The 22,474-nt window shown below is 38.8% G+C and overlaps 1 protein-coding gene across 1 annotated transcript in view; it reads right to left on the bottom strand.

The window, feature by feature from the left end:
- Window positions 1-22,474, bottom strand: part of Erbb4 (erb-b2 receptor tyrosine kinase 4) — a 1,076,399-nt gene that overhangs the window by 33,201 nt on the left and 1,020,724 nt on the right. Inside the window, 4 exon segments of the mRNA XM_050154172.1 lie at window positions 10,840-11,010; window positions 12,433-12,530; window positions 14,915-15,061; window positions 21,271-21,346. Of these exon segments, the coding sequence (XP_050010129.1) occupies window positions 10,840-11,010; window positions 12,433-12,530; window positions 14,915-15,061; window positions 21,271-21,346 (492 nt within the window).

Raw genomic sequence — 22,474 nt, 5'->3', positions numbered from 1 at the left:
ATGTCTGACCTGTTTTCTCCATGGCAGCTCTCCCTCTCTGACTCTGCTTTCTTCCTCTTAGAATTCAGTTCTGTCTTCTCTACCTACATAAGTTCTGCCCTATCAGGCCAAGCGGTTTCTTTATTGATTAACCAATGAAAACAATACATAAACAGAAGGACCTCCTACACCAAAGAAAACTTATTTATAGTGTAATCCTAGCACCCAGCATCTATCTTTGGAAGTCCCCTCCCCTGAGTCCATCAAACCTTGACCCCTCCCCAAGAAAGGTCAAGACCACTCCTACAGGCTATTTAAACTGCCTCCCAGAGAATAAATGCATGATCTTTCTTTCCTCTTCCTCTCTGTTGGTTCTGTTGGCTTTCAGTCCCCCACCCCCACCCCTACCCCCTCAGGCCACCCAAGAGTGCAGACATCCAATTAAACCTGGATGTTTTTTAATTTGGTCTGATTTGGTCTGATTGGGATTCTTTGCATCAGTGGAGAGGCTCATTTTTAGGAATTATTTCTAACATTTTGGAGGTCCAATGGGAAGGGGGAGCTGTTTTTTCCATGGGCTCAAGACTACATGTTGGGAAACAGCCCTTATGGCACGTACTCTCTGCCAGGCTAAAATCAGCTTCCAGGCTAGACTCTTTTTGGCTTTATGCTAGTAGGGTTAGGGTACCCATTTGTGTATGTTTTTGTACATTTTTGGACTTTCTGTTGAAGTCACAATTGTGCCATGAAATGCTGATCCAAGCCGCTAAGCCTGGCTTAGGTGAGGTGAGGTGAAAATTTTACCATTTTTACCATTCAATTTTCACAATACCTTTGTGGCTCAAGAGTTGTCGCAGTGAATGCCATGTGACAGACTTGAGCCCCACAATTGGGCATAGACTTTTTGTTATGGCCAGGTCACGTGACAACACTCTCCCGGTTTTACTCCCAGTTTTACCCTGCCTTCTCACCCGGTTTTCACTAAAATCCTCCTGTTAACTCTGTTACATGTGTTTTGAACAATGGCATGTCTCTGATAGGGCCCATCAGAGTCATCCACGTTGCCCAATTCCTGTTCACTCTTTCTATGTATAATAATGGTTCATTACATCTCATTTCAGACTACAAAATCATGAGTCTCATATTTTAAACTGGTATGTACCTCTAAGTCTCTTAAGCTGTTCTCTACAATTGTCAGTTCTGCCACTAACCTTATATTACAAGCAGGTTTTTTTTTCCTTCTTTTTGCCTTTCTACAAATGTAAATCTTACCTGTTAAGTTGAGAGCCAGTGCGGTCAAGCTCAGACCCAATTTCCAAACAAATTCTATACTGTAGTTATACCTGATAAATAGCCCTCAACTGCTCAGAGATCTGGAGAATGTGATATTTAAATATTTAATTATTAAAAAACTTTTCACAACAACAACAAAAGAGACAGGTTGGCTTATAGCAGCAGCACTCTGCTTCCTCCAAAGAAGACAGAAGACAGAAGTGCGCAGAACAATGTCCTTCTGCATTTCGCTTCGACTGCAGAGCACTGACCATTGGGCAAAACTGCCTTTCGTCTAAACTAAAGACCTCTAGATGTGAATGGAATCACTGGAATCGACAGCCTAGCTGCTCCTGCAGATTTCTTAGCCCACAGGGTCTTCTGGAGCCTGCGCTAAACAGCAAAGGTCAAATGCAACCTTCAGCAACCATGGGGGATCCAAAAAGAGTAGCTCTGGGTGCCAACCAAGTAAGTTCTCTGTCATTTTTTAATCAGTAACTCAAGTAAAATCTTATCCTTCTCAAAGATCTCTGACAGTTTGATAGCTGAGAGGTTTTCCCAGGTTGAGGTTTTGCCAGGTGACCTCACCAAACAAATTTTAAATCAAATTTATCTCTTATGCCACAGTCATTATATGTCTAAAACTTCTGTTTTCACAAACCCAAGGAGTTCTTATGAGTTCCAGGGAGCTGAATTAAGAAATCCATCTTAAACAGGTCAGATACCTCCTCAATTCCCTGGTCCTGATGTTTTTCCCTTAATTTAACTTTGTTTTTTGTTCTGCCAATACCTTAGAGACACCAGACATTCCCATGCCACAGATATGCGTCAAATCAAAGAGACCAGCTATGCCAGGATATGGCCAGCACCCAGCCTTCTCTTGCATTCCCCCCCCCAAAGACGACGCCCACAATTCAGCAGGAAGCAGTTTTGAGAATTCGCTACCCCAATTCCTTCAAACTGTGGTGTCTAATCTCCTGCTTTTTATTATAAGGAAGATCTGGGAATGTTATGGTTTTCTGTCTCTTTAAGAGACAAGCCATGCCCACTCCCTCCCCCATTCTCTGAGGCAGGCTGATCTCCAGCTTCTGGCCTGAGCTCGCTCCCTTTTTCCGTCTTCCTCTTGGAGAGGCAGCTTCGCTTCTGCCTCTCTCCCCACTTCTCTGCTTCCCCCCTTCTCTGTCTCTTTCTCCTCTTTTCTCTCTGTCCCTCCCTCCCTCTCTCTCTGTCCCCCCTTCACCCTTCCTCCTCCATAACCCCCCCGAATAAATATTCAATCTCACCCTGCAAGTCGTGTCTATCTATGTCTCTGTCTCCTGTCCGCCTGTCATGTGTCTCCCTGCCTGGGACCAGCCACTGCTCAGGGACCGGCAGCCATTTCTGCCTGGGACTGGCTGCTCCCAGAGCCCACTGCCTGCCACCACATGACCCACTACCACCATTTGGGACCTACAGCATTTCTGCTGCCCACTGCTCAGAGATCTGGAGCATTTTTTAAAAAAGGAATATTACTTTTAAAATGGGTTCTTGCAATTCAAAGCCAGATCCATTATCGCCCCTGGGTTGCCTCCTACAAAATCTTTATAAATTTGGATTGTCCAATACAATTTGTCCCAAATGACTAATTTCTCTACACATTAAGATTTGGCCTCAATTCAACCTTGACAATGGGATAAAATGGCCACCAGAGGGAACTCTTGAGTTTTCCATCCTCTGGGACCTAGAAAAGTTTTGCCTCTGTGGGGATAAATGGACAGAACTCTCAAATGTCCATGGTTTCTGGGCAGTGTGCTTTTGCCCCTCCCTCAGAAGCCAGAGTCTTGCATCACTGGTTCTGGTTGCCAGGGTCACAGCGCCTCCAGATTCCCAACCATCTGGGAACTGGGACCCAGAAAGCTCTAGAGTGACCTGCAACCAGCTAATCCCTCCAACCCTTACTACCCAACCCTCTCTGGAACAGCATTCTCCAAATTCTTTTTCTTACCCACACCTACCTACACCCTCCCCTGCCAAACCAGAAGTTCAAGGTCAATCAACTTTTCACCTTCTTCCCCTTCCCTCCCTCAGGCCTCAACCTACTTCTCCTGTAAGATGCCCTTCTAACAGTTCCTGCTCTTGCTATTCCAGACCCCAGAAGACCTTACCATCTCTATTCAGATGAGAGGTCAGGAGTGGCCACAGGCGTTCTAACCCAGCAGGCTGTGCCTGTGAATTGGGCTGTCTTCTTTTTATCCAAAGAGCTGGACCTCACCATCTGTGGATGGCAACCATGTCTGAGAGCCCTGGCAGCAGCAGCTGAACTCACTTGGAAGGCCTTGTCTAGGCCAATCATGGTATATTCCACCCACTGCCTCTCAGACCATCTGAGATACTCCTCTCTCTCTCTCCTGGAGCCTTCATGAGTCCAGGTTTTTCACTTACTGTTTCTAGAAAATCTCCAAATTACTTTGGCTTCCAGTCCTGCCCTAAAACCCACAACTCACCTTTTTGCTTCCTCCCCGTCTGGCACCTCTCACTCTTGCCCAGAGGCTATAGAGGCTTTAACCTCACCTCAGCAGGGTCTTCTAGACCAGCCACTTACAGATCCCCAGCTCACCCTGTTTGTTGATGGAAGTTCTCTTATAGATAAATCAGGAAACTGCCAGGCAGCTATACAGTGGTCACTTCCACTAATACAGTTGAAGTGACCTGCCTGCCAATGGGAACCTTTTCATAAAAGGCCAAATTAATTGCCTTGACTAGGGCACTCCAAATAGCCAAGGGCCAAAGAGCTAATATCTATACTGACTCTAAATATGCCTTCTTAATAGCCCGTACTCATTCTGCTTTCTGAAAGGAACGGGGCTTCCTTACTACCAAGAGCACTCCCATAGTTAACAGACCCCTTATAGCCAATCTCTTAGGGGTCCTCCAGCTCCTTGCAGAAGTAGCTATTAATCACTGTTGGGGACAACAATCCTCCAAGGACCCAGTGGCCTTAGACAGTGCCAAGGCTGACTCGGTGGCCTGGGGGCTGGCCTTCAGCTCCTCAGATTCCATAGAATGCATTATTTTGCTCTTAACTCCCTCCTATCAGCCCTGTTACCAATCAAAAGAAAGGGATGAGCTCATAAAAAGGGGGCCACAAAAACAAAGGATGGGTGGTTCTATTTAAATAACTGTCTCATCCTTCCTCAAGACCAGGCATTGTCAATCATTTCAGACATCCATCAGACCTCATACCTAGGCCCCAAAGCATTGTTTCACTTCTTGGAGCCCCTCTTTGACCCCACCCATTTCTGAGATTGTATTTTACAGGTCCATTCCTCCTGCCAGATGTGTGCACAGGCCAATCCACAGGGAGCTCTCTACATACTTCAGCCTTTACATCAGCTTTGTGGACACCAACCAGGCAAAGATTGGCAGGTTGATTTCACCCATATGCCTACTCATGAAAAACAAAACAAAACAAAAACACTCCATTATCTCCTAACACTTGTGGACACTTTTACAGGATGGATAGAAACGTTTCTGGCTTCCAGAGGAATGGCAGATGTGGTGGTCAGGTACTCTGGATCACATCATTCATCAGTTTGGTGTCCCACAGATCATCCAGACAGACAATGGACCAGCTTTCACTTCCAGGATCATGGAGCTTGTGTGAAAAGCTCTCAATGTCTCCTAGAAATTCCACATTCCCTCTCATCCACAGTCATTGGGAAAGGTGGGGAGGGCCAATGGACTCATCAAACAACAGCTAACCAAGCTCTCCATTGAACTCATGTTATCTTGGCCCTCCCTTCTCCCCGTTGCCCTTACTCACCTCCCCACATACCCCTATGTGTCTGAGCCCTTTTGAGCTCCTTTATGGCAGGCCTTTTCTCCTTAACCATCACCTCCCAGCCCAAATTCCTCCATTGGTGGGGTATCTACCCCACCTCTCCCTTCTGAGGCCCCTTCTTTGTTCACATGCTGACAGTTGTTTCCCTGGCCCACACCAGTGGACCCTAATGTCCCTAAACCTGACTCATTCTCCCCAGGTGACAGAGTACTTCTCAAACAGCTAGCTCCTAGGTTTCTTGAACCTAATGGACAGGACACCACATGGTAATTCTCACCATCCCCTCAGCTACGAAGCTCCTGGAACACCCATGCTGGTACCATCTCTCCAGGCTCAAGTGGGCACCTACTCAGGACACTTGGTCTATACAGTAGTTAGGACCTTTCAAACTCTGGTTTTCCAAGATGCCACAATGAAGGGCCTATCTGCTCCTCATCCTGGAACACTCATCTTTTGTGATACAAACAAGATGGGTAATATCAACATTTTTTACTCCTAGTCAACTGCCTTCTCATCTCCCTCATGGAGTAGATGCCTGGCATCTCCGGGATGACAGTAAACAGGATGCCTCTCTAGCCATACCTCTTGCTGAGTGTGAGCCCACCAAGATACAACTCACCCCTCCCCCACATTGTCCCATTCCTTCAAGAAGTAGCCAGACTTGAGTCAATGCTACTTTATTCAAAGAGAGCCTAAAATGTTGGTCATAATTATCACCTCATCTTTCTGTTACCACTTATACAAAGAGTCTGGAATTTAATCTCAGCTTCTGGCCTCCATCTTTGGAAGGCCCCTCCCCTGAGCCCTTGAAGCCTTGAACCCTCCTCAAGAAAGGTCAAGACTACTCCCATAGGCTATTTAAACTCCTCCTCAGAGAACAAACCTGTGGTCTTCCCTGTTCCTCTTTGCTGGCTTTCTGTTTCCCCCTCAGGGCCACTGGAGAGTACAGACTGATGTGGGATTCCCCTCTGTGTGCTGTGATTACCATTAATGAATAAAGAAACTGCTTTGGAGTTAATAGCAAGGGAGAACTTAGGTAGGCAGGGAAAATTAGACTGAATGCTGGGAGAAAGAAGGGTAGAGTCAGAGAGATGTCCTGTAGCCCCACCTGAGATAGTTGGAACTTTAGGCTGTAAGCCACAGCCACATGGTGATACACAGATTAATGGAGATGGGTTAAATTAATATGTAAGAGTTGGCCAAAAAGAAACTAGAGCTAATGGGCCAAGCAGTGATTTAAACAATATGGTTTCTGTGTGATTATTTCAGAACGGCCAGGAACCAACAATCAGCTCTCTCCTCCAACAGCAGACATCCAATTAAACCTAGATATCTTTTAATTTGGTCTGATTGGGATTATGTACATTGGTGGAGAGACTAGTTCTTAGGAATTATTTTTAACATATAGTATTTTATGCTATTGGCAAATAAAAAAAGAAAACAAACAAAAATTATGTCATTCTAAAGGAGGTTAATGTTTACTTGCCAGTTACTAGAGAAAATGTAATTCTTAATTGTCTATCACTCATATAGATGGGTATAATTGTATTAATTTAAAAATGAGAAAGCAATTCTATAGAGAGAGCCAAAACATTACTGAAATATCTATCTTGAAAAAAATGCATTTTGCATTTAAAAACTGACTATTTGCTTGTTACTAAATGTTTATCAAACATATTTATAAATTTTCCAACATTATTTGCTTTAACAAAGTCCCTTACTGTAATTGTAACTTGACTACAGAAACTAAAATTAGAGTAACTGTCAAATAATGTAATTAAGCATTGTAGATAAGGATAAAAATAATATTTATACATGTTATAAGTTGAAATAAGAGGTATATAAAGCCAGAGCTTTATAATTAGGGCAATATAAACGACAAGACATTTTTATGAGCTGAAGATATTGCTCACTGGGAAAAGTACTTACTGTGAAAACATGAGGGTCTGATGTGGGATCACAGGATCTAAAGCCAGGTGCACTGGCTCATGCTTCTAATCCTCACACTTCTAGAGTGACAATTCCAGGTGCACTGGCTCATGCTTCTAATCCTCACACTTCTAGAGTGAGAAGTCCAGGTGCGCTAGCTCATGCTTCTAATCCTAGCACCACTGCAGTGAGAAGTCCAGGTGCACTGGCACATTCTTCTAATCCACACACTCCTAGAGTGAGAAGTTCAGGTGCGCTGGCTCATGCTTCTAATCCTAGCACTGCTGCAGGGAGAAGTCCAGGTGCACTGGCACATGCTTCTAATCTTAGAACTTCGAGGATGTTAGCTGGAGACCGGAAGATCACAGGCCCACTAGCTTTCCTTACACATTAGCGGACGAAGGATTTTGTTTGAAATAAAATAGACAGTAAATATGCCACCTGAGGTTATCCTTGAATTTACACATGTGCAACATGGAGCACATGTGCACACACATACACACACACATACATACACACGAATGCAATTTTTAGAAACATATTTTAATACTCCCAAATATGTGGTATTAAGTACAATTCTTTTTCCAGACCCTGGAAAGGTAAACAGGAATTTGCAGTTAGCAAATCAAAATGCAGAGGAGAAAAAGAGTAAAGGCCAAGGATTCCCCCATGCGATTTCTTCCTTGTCTAGTTCTGTTTAGCCAGCTCAAACTGTCATTAAGAATTCCTTGCATAAAGTATTATAAATTAGAGTGAACCAAACGGTGGAATTTCAGAATTCTTATGAAAAGAAAAAGATCCAGCCTTGGTCTTAATATCTTGATAGCATTTCACTTCAAGAAATAAAATTCTTTTTAAAAAAATATTATTCAAATGAATAGTGATGAATTTACCTTTTAGAACAATAAATACAATTGTGAAACTTGATCCTGTTTACTCTATAGAGAGGGCAGGGAAAGTTGTCCCTCCTATACTTACAGACCTTCCTACCTCCCACAAAGACTGAGTTTCACATCTTTCTGTGAACTAAAAATTATTGTTTATTTACATATTTATTTGTGTTTTCAAGACAGGGTTTCTATGTGTAGTCTTGGCTATCCTGGAATTTTCTCTATGGACCAGGCTGGCCTGGAACTAAGAGCTGCACCTGCCTCTACCACCTGAGTGCTGTGATTAAAGGCATGCCTTACAATGCCTGTGCTACGGATTGATTATTTCAACTATTACATTATGGGGCCATAAAAAAAATCTTCAGTTTTGGTTGGAATTAAATTGTTTTCCACAGAAAAGTAAACAGAGGTCTCTATGTTTGCTTCTTCTGTCTGTTCTTTCTACCCCTCCCTTCTTTTCTTCTTTTCTACTGCTATTTGTTTTTCCTTTGTTTAGATTTGAGACAAGATCTCACTATTTATCCAAGTAGGAATTGGAATCACGACAAACATTGGCATTGGATTTACATAATCCTCCTGCCTCAGTCTCCCCATTGCTGAGACTATAGGTGTGCTTACAAGACTGGCTTTGCCTTGCCTTTATGCATTAAATCTTTTGAATGGAAGGAGAAGTTTAAAGAAATGTAAACCGATGAGTTGCATTTTATGGGGAAAATACTAGAGAAATTTATTGACAAGTCCTAGACACTGATGTTGATGCCAAGACCAACGAGAATATCACGGAAATAAACTTGTATCTTTAAATACAAGGCACATTGTAGGAGAGACAAAAGGCCTACCTAAGAGCTCAGATCTGCTAGCTAGGCACTGGGCACCATCCTAATGACCTCACTTTGTGGTGATTGATTTCTTGTTTGTAAGACTTGATAAAAACAAAATAACATCATTGGATTGTTATTAAAAGATATATGTTGAATGGTAAGAGCTAGGTACTATTTCATTATTGCTATCAGTCTGAAATAAAGTTACTTCCATTGTAGAGAATGACAGAGAGTTTGTAATTTCTCTTATGCTTGTGGCCAAGATAGATAGGACATATTGTTCTACCAGAGTGACAGTGTTTTGAGATGGAGATTCGAAGGGGGAAAGTTATTACCTAATATACAACCAAGAATCATGTTTCTATCTTATAAGTGGAACGTACAGAGTGCAGACTTAAAAATCAGTGTCTCTCCACACCCACCAATAACCAGGAAATAATGAACTGTAGCACTTGCCAAGCATGCTGGTTCTATGATGCTGTGGCTCCTCTATTAACCCAGAGACATTAAAAAATTAATAAAAGCATGTACTTCTAATTAATTCACTAGTCAAACCACTGTGCAACTGGTCTAAGGAACCTACTCTCACACACACTAGGCACGTTCCAGACTCCAGACATTTCAATCAACTATATGGTTAGGATGGTCATTTTGAAGCATTTCTGCTTCATTTAAGGTTTTACAATTTTGTGATCATTTTTTTAATTTATACATTTATGTATTTATGGCTCTTGTTGCTTTAATAACCAGAAAGTTGGATTCACTTATTCACTATAAAAAGAAGAAAACTATGAGGGAGCTGAAGCTAGAAAAAGGAAATAAGGTTGTAGCTTGTTGATGTCATAGTCCTTTTAACAATATCCTGTCCTTCCTCATCACCCAATATTGCCCTCTCGATTTCCTGTCTGAATTATATTTTATAGTCACACTTACATAACTTTAATACATACATGTATACACTGTAGGCCAGGATCCACATGTAAAATAAAATATGCATGTTTTTCTTATTTTTTTTTCTTTTCGAGCTTGATTACTTACGTTAATATTGTAATTTTCAAGTGTATAATTTTCCTGAAGATTTAGTGATTTTATTTTGCTTTACAGCTGAGTAATATTCCATTTTTATATGTACAATGCTTTCATTATCTATTGATGAGCATCTAGGTTGGTTTCATTTCTTTGCTATAAGGATGCCTTGGATATTTTCTGAAATCATAAGTTATGTAGAAATCCCTGGAATCTCTAATGTGTGGTAACGTCTCACATACAGAAGCATTCATATTTTGAGTGGATATAAAGTCATTTTTTAAGTTAAAAATATTTAAATAAGATTTATTTTATTTAAAATGAATGTATGTTTGCACATAAATGCAACTGCCTTCAGAGACCAGAAGAGGGTCCTGGATCCCCGAGAGCAGGAATTTTTACCAGCCTAATTCTGGGATCTGAACTCTGCAAAAATCAGTACATTCTCATAAGAGCCATCTCTCCAGTCCTCACAGGGGAATCTTTAAAACTAAACAGATGGGTTGACAGCATTCACTATAAAACTGGTATCCACCTACAGTGGATTTGATATATAAAATATAAGTTCTTCTCAGAAGCGTCTGCTAAAACCTGTCAATGTCTTTGTAAAGATTTACTGGGCTTTTAAATATTATCCATTGTAGGTTAAAGGTCACCCACGTCTCTGTGCTTGTATTTCACTTGTCAGAAAAGTGAATGTTTCTTCAATGAGTGAAAACGGTTGTACTAGTATTGATCAATATGGCATAATGTAATGTTTTCAACAAAGAACAGTAAATGCCAAATTGGTAAGAATTTTCTTTCTTGTCTGAAGTTTTATTAGTTTGGCTATTAGCAATTAAAACTTGTTTAATTTAAGATGGATAAGATGGTTTATTTTGAAATGGTGATATCTCAGAGCACATATTGTATTGTTCATGCTTAACTTCCAAAGTTAACTGTATCTGCATTGAGCTTGGCATGTAATTTGTGGATACAGTGTGTTTTTAATATAAACTTTGTGATAGTTAGCTGTTCGGTTATTTGGAAATTTTTATGCTCACAGTGTACACGCATTTATTTCTCAGAAATAACATGGTACTTGTCTCTAATTACTTCTTACCCTATTGGAATCAATTCTTGATCTGGATGTGTAGATGGGTGGAGGGATGTTGAAAGCCTGGGGTACCAATTATTCCTCAGCATCCATCATGTCTTCCAAATCTTCTTCATCCAAGAGATTCTGGAAGAATTTGCTGTCATTTGGACTGGGAAGCTTCATACGATCATCACCCTGAAAGATTGCCCATTAGAAATATACAAATCATTAGTCTTTCCTTCATAACATGTAGTTTCAATAGCAATTTTATATAATAGAAAAATAAACAGCCAGCGAATCCCTGTGCTCATTATAAAGCGTCTTTAGCTTAACTACCAACTAGAAAAAAAAATCACATACTGTTGTTGGATATCAAAAGGTAATATAAGAAGAATGTAATTAATGCAACAATAACAAAAATGACGTAGGGCAGGTGACGTGTGCATTTCAAGGGTGGCAAAATTCACTTTAGATATGAGAGTAACATCTCACTGTTAAGGAGGTGTATGGGCTAAGAAAAGACAGTAGGAGGCAACTGACACCAGTTTTTATTTAATATGGCTGCACTGATGTTACGAAGTCAAGACACAGACACCCATGGTTTGTCTTATGGTATAAGGGCATCATTGTCAAAGTAATAGCATTCAAAAATCATACTACATTGATGCAGACAATATATGACTTTGGGAGAGATACAAAACACTTCTCCCAAACAAAACAAAACACAAAACTTTGTTCCACTTGTCATTTCTTAGATATTTTTAGATTTTCCAAATGTTTGTATTATTAAGGTAAACAATTTCAATTTGTGAAAGTTATTTTGTGGGGAAAACGACTGAAAATTACTATCTTCTTAATTCTGGTTTTTGTCTTCATGTTACTTGAAGGTAAAGGTTCTTTTCAGTGAAGAAAGATGATTGAGAATATTTAAGGTACAGCTGTGTCATCTTTAGTTGAACATAATGACAAATAAATTTTTACATTAATGAAGTGATCCAATCTATTTGATTCCTAGTGTCGAATAGAAATTTTCTCTTGGTATGTTCTTTAACTTAAATAAGCACCAATTCATTTGAATTGAGTTATTGCTTGAATACTGTACACCCCCAATAAAACAGTCAATATTTGCTTCTAAAATTAGCATACAAAGTAAATGGTTTGTTATTTCCTTGTCATGGCATTTACATTTATTCTTGGCTTTGTTTACCATCATCTTGCACTCCTCTTGCCTGGATGTTCATGTCTTTCTTTTTCCAGGCAGTCTTTCAACTTCTATATCATATGTATTCTATTACTTTCTTGTCCCCAATTATCTTTCCCTTAAGACCTCTTTTTCCTTTCTCTTGCTTCTTTTCTAGTTTTGTGAGCTCTACCATCTCTCTCTCTCTCTCTCTCTCTCTCTCTCTCTCTCTCTCACACACACACACACACACACACACACACACACACACTCACACACACACGTAGGATATGCATATGAGAGAGAACATGTAATATTTGTATTTTTGAGCCTGCTTTGTCCCAGTTAATAGAACCATATTAGATCCACCAATTCCTAGGTTGTTTCGCATAGACATTTGATTATTGGATGTTTCCAGCAAAGTCAAAATGACTGACCTGAATAACTAGGTATCTTTGAGGGTCTCTAGCCATCCTTGAAAACTCAGCAGCCAGTTCCTTGAATTTAGGCCTGCTGTCGGCATCAATCATCCAACCTGCCAATTAATGCAGAGGAAAGTATTAGTGTATCCATACTTGGAGAATGTGATGTTGAAATTTTAGGAAATGCAAACAAAATGCCAAAGATATTGTGTTAATAATAACCTGCAAAATCAGTGAGAGAAGCAAAACAATCATGTAAGACTGTAACTTAGTAAATTGCCATTCACTTTGGATTGCAATACTCTATCAAAATTAAGGAAAATTTTTAAAAATTGAGTCTAATTTTAATTATGTGTCTGTGTCTAGGCATGTACACATGAGTGCAAGAACTCATGGACATCAGGAAAGGGTACCAGTCAATCTGGCATGTGCGCATGCATGCAGATGCTCATGGACGTCAGGAAAGGGCATTGGTCAACCTGAGCTGAAGTTACAGGCAGTTGTGAGTTGCTTGATTTAGGTGCTGAGATCCAAACTTGGGTCATGTACAAGAGCAACACAAGCTTTTAACTGCTGAACCTTCTCCATGAGACCCCTAATTTTTATTTTGTTGATCCTTTACAAACTTAATCCTTGTCCTTGAAAATAGATCTCAAGGATGTAGAAAATAGATCTAACTATAGAAAATTTTAGGACCTCAGATTCTGTTGTTCTTGTTTTGGAGTGTGGTGATAATGTTTTTAAAACATTCTTTGGTGGTTATAGACAAGATAATTGAGATAGAATGTGAAGTTTTATATCAAGAATACATGGTGGAAAATATTTGATTGTCATTATATAGTCCTGTGGCACAAAAGGTTGAAAGGGGGAACTGAAAGAAACTGCTGTTTGCCAATTTGTTTTTGGCTAGAAGGATAAAACGCAGAATGATTAGTAATGTGTGTTCAGCAACACCTGTTAGCTGCTCTTAATGTCTGCTTTTCCAAATTAAAAATACTAGTTTTCAAGGTAGGTAGTATTCCTTATCAGGGAGTTTACATAAGCGGGCCTTAACCGCCTATACTTGGTTTAGCTGATGAGTCGACAATAATTATAGCACCAAGCTTCCCTTGGTTGCTTTGCCAAACGATCCCTTTCTAAAGCATACAGTCTCCAGGGGAAAGGGAAAACAAAAGGTAAAACTCTCAATGTGCTTTGCCTAATAAGGCAAAATGTTTGCTTGTCTTTTCATCATCATATTGCGGTATTCAAATCACATGTGATACGGGTTATGGTATCAAGTTCCCACACAAGATCTGAATGCTTTTTAGCTCTCTTCAGGATATCAAGTAAACAAGGCCTGACCTAATACAGCTAGGGTTTTTTTCTTTTTTGTTCTTTCTTTCTTTCTTTTTTTCTTTTTTTTTTTTTGTTCTATGTCTAAAGAGTTAACGTTTGTTCCTGTTCTGGAAATCCTTTGAGTATCATATTATGCATCCTTTGTATCACGTCTCCTAAGCTCAAACACTCTACATCTTATGGGTATTCATTTCCAAAAATGCTTGTTAATGCCAAGATGCTAATGACAAAGCTACTGGAGCCAAGAAAGGTTAACTTCACAGTGAGATATTTGTTTCTCTCCAACTAAATATTGAGTAAATAGGCCTATGCTTAGAGAAAAGGGCATGCTGACCTGCACTGCAAGGATGAGTTTTTATTTCTTCCCTTCCTGTCAGAATGGATCACACAATGGCATGAATATAATTATGAGAGGACCTGGGCCCAGAGTCTCTGAGTCTCTTATTAATAAAATTCTTATTCACCTTCAGCACTCTGTGTCTTTCTTTAACCCTATGTAAATCAAAACTGGAAAACCAAAGATTATGCGAGAGAAACGGCTGCCTGTTAATCTCACTTAAATTAAGTCAGAAACCCCAGAGACTTATTTAATTCTATTAAAATGAAGGATCTAGGCTTCCAAAAACACATTTATAATGCACATGTGTCTGGAGTATAAGAGTGGAAAGAGAAAGAAGAACACTTGACATAAACAAATGATGAAACAGAAAAGTAGGCATTATAATCTTTGCTTCAATGCAGATTCGTCTTTTCTGATTCTCAACCTGCTCTGCTAATTTACTTTTGATTAAGCCTATATAGCTAATTAATTCAGTTTTAGACTATCACTAATGTTTAGATATGTTCCCATAAATATTAACACTAATACTATTACTAACTTTCTTATAAATAATGATCTCTCTTTATGAATATCTTTGATGGGCATGGAAAGTATAAAAATTAGAAGAGTAAGACATGCATAGTTTTTACTTTGTAGCTTGGAACCATGATATTACTTCATTATAATAATCACAACAAACTTGTATTTATATTCTACATTCACAAATATTCTTGCTTCTATGTTTTTCAAAGCAAAGAAACATTTTGCAGGTAAAACAATCTAAACTGTTATTTTACTAAGAATGATCGTGCAGGTGGTCAAAGTATTTTCCAGTCTTACATTTGACCATGACCATGTAAACGTCAATTGTGCAGATGGGCGGTTGAGGCAAACGCTCTCCTTTTTCTAATAAATCCGGAATTTCTCGGGTTGGAATTCCATCATAAGGTTTTCCTCCAAAGGTCATCAGTTCCCATATTGTGACACCTAATTTGAAAGAAAATCCATATATAAGCAAACAACTGTTACAATTTTGAATGAATACATATAAAATTACTCTTTAAAAAGCAAACATTAGAAACCCAAAGAAAACTTTGTTTCACTCACATCAACAATTCCAATGCTAAACCCTCTAGGGGCAATTCACAGTAAGAATTTTCTTACTATTGTCTTGGAGTTGTTACCAAAAATTAAAACAAGCTCCCTGTTTGTACCTACACGTAATGCTAATGCTTACTGATGAAAATTGTTTCAAATACACAGAAATCCAGGATACAATCCCTTTACTGTATGTATGTGTTCAGTACAAAATAAATATGATTTCAGGAAAAGCCTGGCATGGATAAATTTTTAAATGAGTCTTTTGGTGAGAAAGCCATCTAAGGCTGAACTGGCAGTTGCAGAATGTTGCAGGTGTCTGTTGTTAACTGCTAAGCCTGTGCCGCACTTCTCTGGTAACACAAAGAAAACAAGTGGAATAAGAATCTAGTTAGCTCATACAGGAGTCTTCATGAGGACCAATCCATATGGAAGACAGAATATCTAGGAATGGGTATCCATAGAAATGAGAAATGAAGGAATGAAGAAAAATGGACAGCTTACTTCTAATCTAATGATATGATATTTTTGAACCACTGGAGCACTGACAGAGAAATAAAATAAAAGGCAACACTAAGAACAAAAATAGAAAATGTAGAGCTCAACAAAAATCAATAAAAAATAAAATAAATTTAAAAAAGAACAAAAACAGCCATATTGTAAAGATTACTTCTTTACTACAGTAGGTAAATTCTCTATTACTGAATCTAATCCATAGGCCAGAATACCTTTAAAAGAGAAACAGCTATGTAAGCATGGTAGTGTTATAATTTGAGTCTTGATTGAGCCTATAGAGATTTATTTTAGTTTAAAATCTGTTAATTGGGGTTATATGTTTGAATATCTTTGTAATGATTTTTTTTTTAAGCTGGCATATGTCAGTCACCATTGCCTGAAAACTATATCCCTCTATATACATAGACACACACACATATACATACACACACATATATATATGAATATACATATATATATACTTCAAACTTCCCTGCAGAATATAATAATTAATGCTAATTAATTCTGTTAATATTTTCATTCTATAATTTTTTATAGTCACATACATGTACAACTAGAGACACACTTCAGCAGATTGATTTTTCCTAAATCCTTATTTTTTATATAAAGATCAAGTTGCTCAAGAAAGCCATTGTTTACACTTCAATGGAAAGCTATCAAAATGGTGATCACTCTTTTTCAGCAAATCAATCACGGTATTATATACACACATTTATATACATACACACAAACATACATTCATTAGCACACAGGGCACATGCATGAAGGAAACATTTTATTGAGCCCATCCTTGCTGTTGCAAAGGACTGCACCGGTATTTTTAAATGTCTATCAGATATTCCAAAATAAGCAAAATTTAAAAATCATTACATGGCAAAACAATAAAAATATTATGAAATATAATGTTAGTTACTACAAAACCAAAGGCTAATATGTCCAAATTCCTGCTTCTAATAATGTAATTAAATCTTTCTGGAGTGGTGGCACCGTGAATGTTAAAGGGAATGACTTTAGGTAAATAGAGAAATTTCAGACAGACTATATGAGAAACATAAAAACTTACATTGCAATTTCATCACCTTTAAGACATATCACAGCTGATGCATATTCTGTGCATATAAAAATTCAGCGAGTGATAATTTTCATCAGAAAGATATTATAAACACGGATATGAACATTCTCTGCCACTTATGCCTCTTGCAATCAGCTACGACATATCATAATAATCTCCAGATATCTGATGAAAATATTCTGAGACTGCGGCTGTGACCCCAGACAGCACTATGCATCTATTTGTTGATGTTCATTCAACAGCCTTTGGAATCTTGAACTCAGTGTGAATAAAATTATGATAGCCAGACTCACAAGATTTTCTCTGAAAAACAAACTGTAGTAATAAAGCATGACTGTTTGACATTTGTTTGTTTGGTTTGAGGTCGTGAGCAATTTGCTAGAGGCAGATTGTCACCTTTAAATTTAGTGAGACACAAGTACAAAAGGGGAAAAAAGGCAAGTGTATATATTAATATGTAGTAGAAAATATGAAAAATTTATATGTGATATAAATCCTCACTACCACAGACTTATCTACATCTGTAATATTTATTATATATACACAAACATGCATGATAACATGCATGATAATAGACAAACATATGAGTCTATTATAAACGTGATATACTTGCTTTTTATTGACTATTTAAAGTTGTTTAATAACTAAGCTTGTTTAAACATTTGTCTTAACCATAAAGACATATTTTCTATTCACAAATTAGATTATGTGTGACCTTCTTGGAAAATTTAACACCACTTATGACATAGATATGGGAACTTTGTGTTGAGATGTCTTTGGTTTCTCTCTCTCATATGCAGAGAGAGAGATCACACTCTATGAGATCCCATGAGCCTTGGCGGTTTCTCTGGGTTTTCTGCGATGTCCCTGGTCCGTCTGCTTCCTACAATTCTTCCTCCCTCTCCTCAGCATGCGTACCCAAGCTCAGCCCAATGTTTGGCCATGTACCTGTGAATCTGCCTCCATCAGTCACTGAATGAAGGATGTCTGATGACAACCAGAGTAGTCACCAATTCGACTACAAGGGATGGCTAGTTCAGGCTATGCATCAACTGCTGCCAGGAGTCATAGCTGGGGCCATCCTTGTAGATTCCCAGGAGTTTCTCTTGCATCAGACATCTACCTGATCTACAAACTGTAAAGACCACATTTCCTGTCATTTCCTCAGCGCTTGCCTCCTTCGCCCATTCCCCAAGCCGAGCTCTCAGGTTCCCATGCTCATCAGCTCCCAGTCCACCAAGAGGACCTCCTTTATTTCCCCTTCCCATGGAGATCTATGTGTCCCCGCCTTGAGCCCTTGTTACCTAATCTGGGTTTGTGAATTGCAATGTTCTATGATAATACGTTTTTATTCAAGTAACGTAAGGGGAAGGGTGTTTATTTCACCTCACAGTTTAAGGCACCTTCCATTATGGTGGGAAAGTTGAGGCAGCAGGAGCTGGAAGCAGAGGAAGCTACACCACATCCACAATCTGGAGACAGACGGGGATGGATGGATGGATGGATGGATGGATGGATGGATGGATGGATGGATGTGCAGTGGTGCTCAGATTGCCCTCTCCACTTCATAGAGTGCAGAGACCTTGCCTAGGGAATGGTTGGGTCGGTCGTTGTACTTCAAATAATACAATTCCCATAGCCACGCCCAGAGGTTCACCTCCCAAGCAATTCTATGTTCTGTTGACACAAACCATCTCAACTCCACTCTTTATCAATTCGAAATCTGAACACATCAATTTTAAGCCATAACTTTTCACTCATTGTCCCTATAGACTCTTGACGATTTTATAAAATAAAATGTATTCAGTTCAACCATAAAGTCCCAATAGTCTTTAACAATTCCAAAACTCTAAAAGTCTGAAGTTTCTTAACTGTGAGATTGTGAACTCTTATTTAAAGAAAAAAAGAAGTTGTAAACTTCCAACATATAATAATGGCACATACTGACACAGAGTTAATCTGTTCTATCCAGAATGGAAGAAACAGGGCAAACACCGAATCCTGAAGCTCCATGTGTGGCATCTGGATTTGATAATGTAATCAACTGAGTTTCAAAGGCTTGGGTGGCACCTCCCCTCATAGTTTCAATTCTCCTGACTTCAGCAAACACAAATTATTTCCTGAGCTGGTTCTGTTCCATGTATGTACCCCACACTCGTGCATGTCCCATGGTCTTGGGATCTTAGATAAGCCAGTCTCCAGAGCGGTTGTGGTTTCTCCTTCATGGTTTCACACAATGGCCTGCCTGGGACTCTAACTCTGCCGTACATATCTGGGCCTTGGCTGTTCTCCATGATCTCCTCAATTTTGTCTCCTTCATGCCTTTAAACCATACTATGTAAGGTGACACTCCCAAGCTCTGTCACCAGCTAAAGGTAGAACTTGGGCCTACTGGAACAGCTTCATTCATCTCTATGTGCTGACCCTAGGGAAACTTCCTTAGGAAGGTGTTCTCAAGGAACAGGGAAACCCTCCGATTTGGGCTCTCTTCCTTGAAGAAAATTTGGCTCCTCTCATGTTGGAATCTCTGGTGATTGGGGATTCACTCTCAACACACCCCTTCCAGTCATTGTCCTGATGCAAGTGTCTTCGTTGATGGTACCCAGATCAGTGACAATCACAGTAGCAGCCTGAATGTTCCCCTGTCCTAAAATTTCCTCTGCCAAATACAGCAGTCCATCATCTCTCAATTCCACTTCTCTCAGTTTCTCTGAAAACAGTCAGAATAAAGACACACGAAGGGCTTCTCTCCCATTCGCTGCCTCCTTCCGCAACACCCTTGCTGCAGGCGGCAGTCATCTCCAGTTTGCTCATCATTGCTGTTCTCCAGACTCCTCCAGGATGGCCCATCAATCTCTTCTTGGCGCCTTCAAGAACCTTTCTAGCCCAGACATCCAAACTCTTCCACACTCCTCCCACAAAAAATAAAACAAAATAAAACAAACGAACGAACAAAAGCAGTTCCAAAGGCCTAAAACCCATGAGGTCGTGTTTTATTACAACAAAAGTCCCATTTCTTGGTACCAATTACTGTCTTTGTTTCGTTTCCTGCTCTTCTCATAAAATAGTCTGACTGAAGAAACTTATGGAGAGAGGAGTTGTTTTGATCCACAGTTCAGAGAATAACTTATAGCGTGAACATGTCAACACAGCAGAAACCTGCAGCAGTTGTCAGGTCACACGCACAATCAGGAAACAAGGAGGTATGATTGCTTGGATATTAACTCAGCTCACTTTGTCCACTTTATATAGCGTAGGATCCCTTGCCTAGAGAATGATTCCACCCACAGTGTGTAGGTCTTCCTGTCTCTATTTATGTGTTCAAGGTGGTATCCTACAGTGAGAATGATGTCTACAGCAAATCTCCCAGATGATTCCAGACACTATCAAGTTGAAAATTAACACTAACCATCACACCAGGGCTTTTATTGTTTCCCTTTTTTCTTCTTTTACATAAATTTCTTTAGTGTGTGTGTGTGTGTGTGTGTGCATGTGTGCATGCATGCATGTATGTGTGTGTGTTGTGTAATTGTGGGGGTCTGCACATGCCACAGGATATGAATGGAAACCCAAGGACAATTTGAAATACTTGCTGTTCTTCCACCGTTGTGGGTTCTGGGGATGGAATTCAGGCCATAAGCCTTGTCAGTAAGCTCCTTTATCTTTGGAGTCGTCTTACAGACTTAGAGGCATTGCATTTTTATTACCAGTTAATACTAGTTTATGTGGTATACTTAAATTCAGACAAAGCATTGATCCTTTCTAGATAAGTTGTATGTGGATAAACATACAACTTTATGTTTATAACAACAAATTGCTAACTAGCTCACCTCAACAACTGAGTTCAACAAATGAAAAAGTTTTCTAATCACAATTTAGCCTCTCTCTTTCCTACCATTCATTTAACCTTACTGTCATTCCAAAAGTAGTTTGTAAGTAGAAATCAAATCTACAGTCAGCAGTGCTCTCTCTCTTCACTACCTGCACAATCACGTTATTGTGTTTATTAGCCACTCATGGTTGCCACAGTAACCACTATGCTTTCTACCATGTAACATGTGTCCCTTAAGCCGAAAGACAGACAAACAAAACTATGGCTTTGTTTTGCTTTACCCTTTAACACTGATAACTTTCAGAGTTATATGACCAAAGAATTTTTGAAAATTAAGGCCATGAGATTCTAAGAAATCATTTCTAACATTCCCCACTGTTTGTGTTTGTATAAGAAGAAGTAGATTAATCAGACAAATTGTATTAAACCAGAGTTTATAGGAGAAAACTTACATTTAGAAAAACAGAAAAAAAATCACAAAAAGATAAAGTTGTGATTTGGAGTATTTAGGTTTTTAAAGTATATACCAAAGAGTTAATTACTTTAGGGAGTCAAGCTTATTTGTAAGTGCTTCCAATAAAGCCAAAATATGACTTTATATATTTTGTATATAAATATGTATGCATGTATATAAGCATATTTTTCTTTAGAAGACCAAATTTATAAAGATTTATTTACCATAGCTCCAAACATCACTTTGATGGGTGAATTTCCTATAATGTATACATTCCAGAGCCATCCATTTAATTGGCATCTATAGAAAAATAAAAAAGTGAATTAATAAAAACAACACAAGAAATCATTTTTATATTTTCTAAATGCTAGTTTCTGGACTGACCTCAATTATATTTTTTGATGGTGTGTGAATATAGCTATAAATCAGTTGTTTTTCAAGATAGGGGACAAATAGATTGAAATTGATAAAAATCTATGAAGTAAATTAACCAAAGGATATATTTTAAAGCTTCATAAACAATGAAAAGAAAATTAAACATCTGAACAGCTTTATATATTTCTTAATGTCTACTATCTAAATTATGAGCTACTATGATGGCTGACAATATCATTAAATGTACAAATGTTTCTATATAACATTTTCTCAGAAATGAGATTCCTCCCTTTTTAGTGATCCCATCTCTCCCTTAGATATGTTTTTGACCACAGATGTAATTGACTTTTTTCTTCAGTTGCCCCCACTTCTTCTTCCGGTCACTAAATTGTCTAAAATCATGAATTTCATAGTTAGCTTTGCTTTGTTCCCCAGTCACAAATGATCTCTTTTGCCTGGGCTAGTCAGAATTGAAAATATGTGCGTTTTCAAAATAGGAGCTAGGAATAAAAAAGAATGCAAGAGGATCAGCACAAATCCTTCATCACTACAAGGAAAACAACTCAGCCCTCATACCCTGTGGATGACGGGTCAGCAGAATGTGTTCCAACTCAAAGGGCAGCATTATGTAGCTTGGGATATAATTAGATTCTATGGAATAAAGATAAACATTTCTACTTTGCAGTTGAAAGCTTAAAACTAAATAGGCATTTGAAATCATGAGGTTGGCTGCTCACCAAGGTGACACCAAGGTAACTCTATGACAGAATCATGGGATTCAGTGAAAAGGAACAGAAGACACATTGAATGTAATTTCCCTGTGGGCAAGGAGTTAGCAGTCTTTATGGACTATGGACGCCGTGTTATAGAAGTAAGTTTAAATCATACGCGGCTTGATAAAGCCTTAATGGTGACCAGGCACTTAAAGCTGTAATGAATCTTGCTTTGGACAATCCTTAAAGTTGTATGTTCTTAAAACAGGCGAAGTCATATGATTTATAGACTGCTATTTCTGAGAAATCTTGTCGAGAATTTCAGAGCTGTGATTTTAAG

The sequence above is a fragment of the Alexandromys fortis genome, unplaced genomic scaffold (assembly GCF_014885135.2).
Source record: "Alexandromys fortis isolate MF-2015 unplaced genomic scaffold, M_Fortis_MF-2015_v1.1 scaffold_40, whole genome shotgun sequence".
NCBI lineage: Eukaryota > Metazoa > Chordata > Mammalia > Rodentia > Cricetidae > Alexandromys > Alexandromys fortis.
The sequence above is the reverse complement of the archived record's forward strand: the minus strand, read 5'-3'. Positions and strand labels throughout refer to the sequence as shown.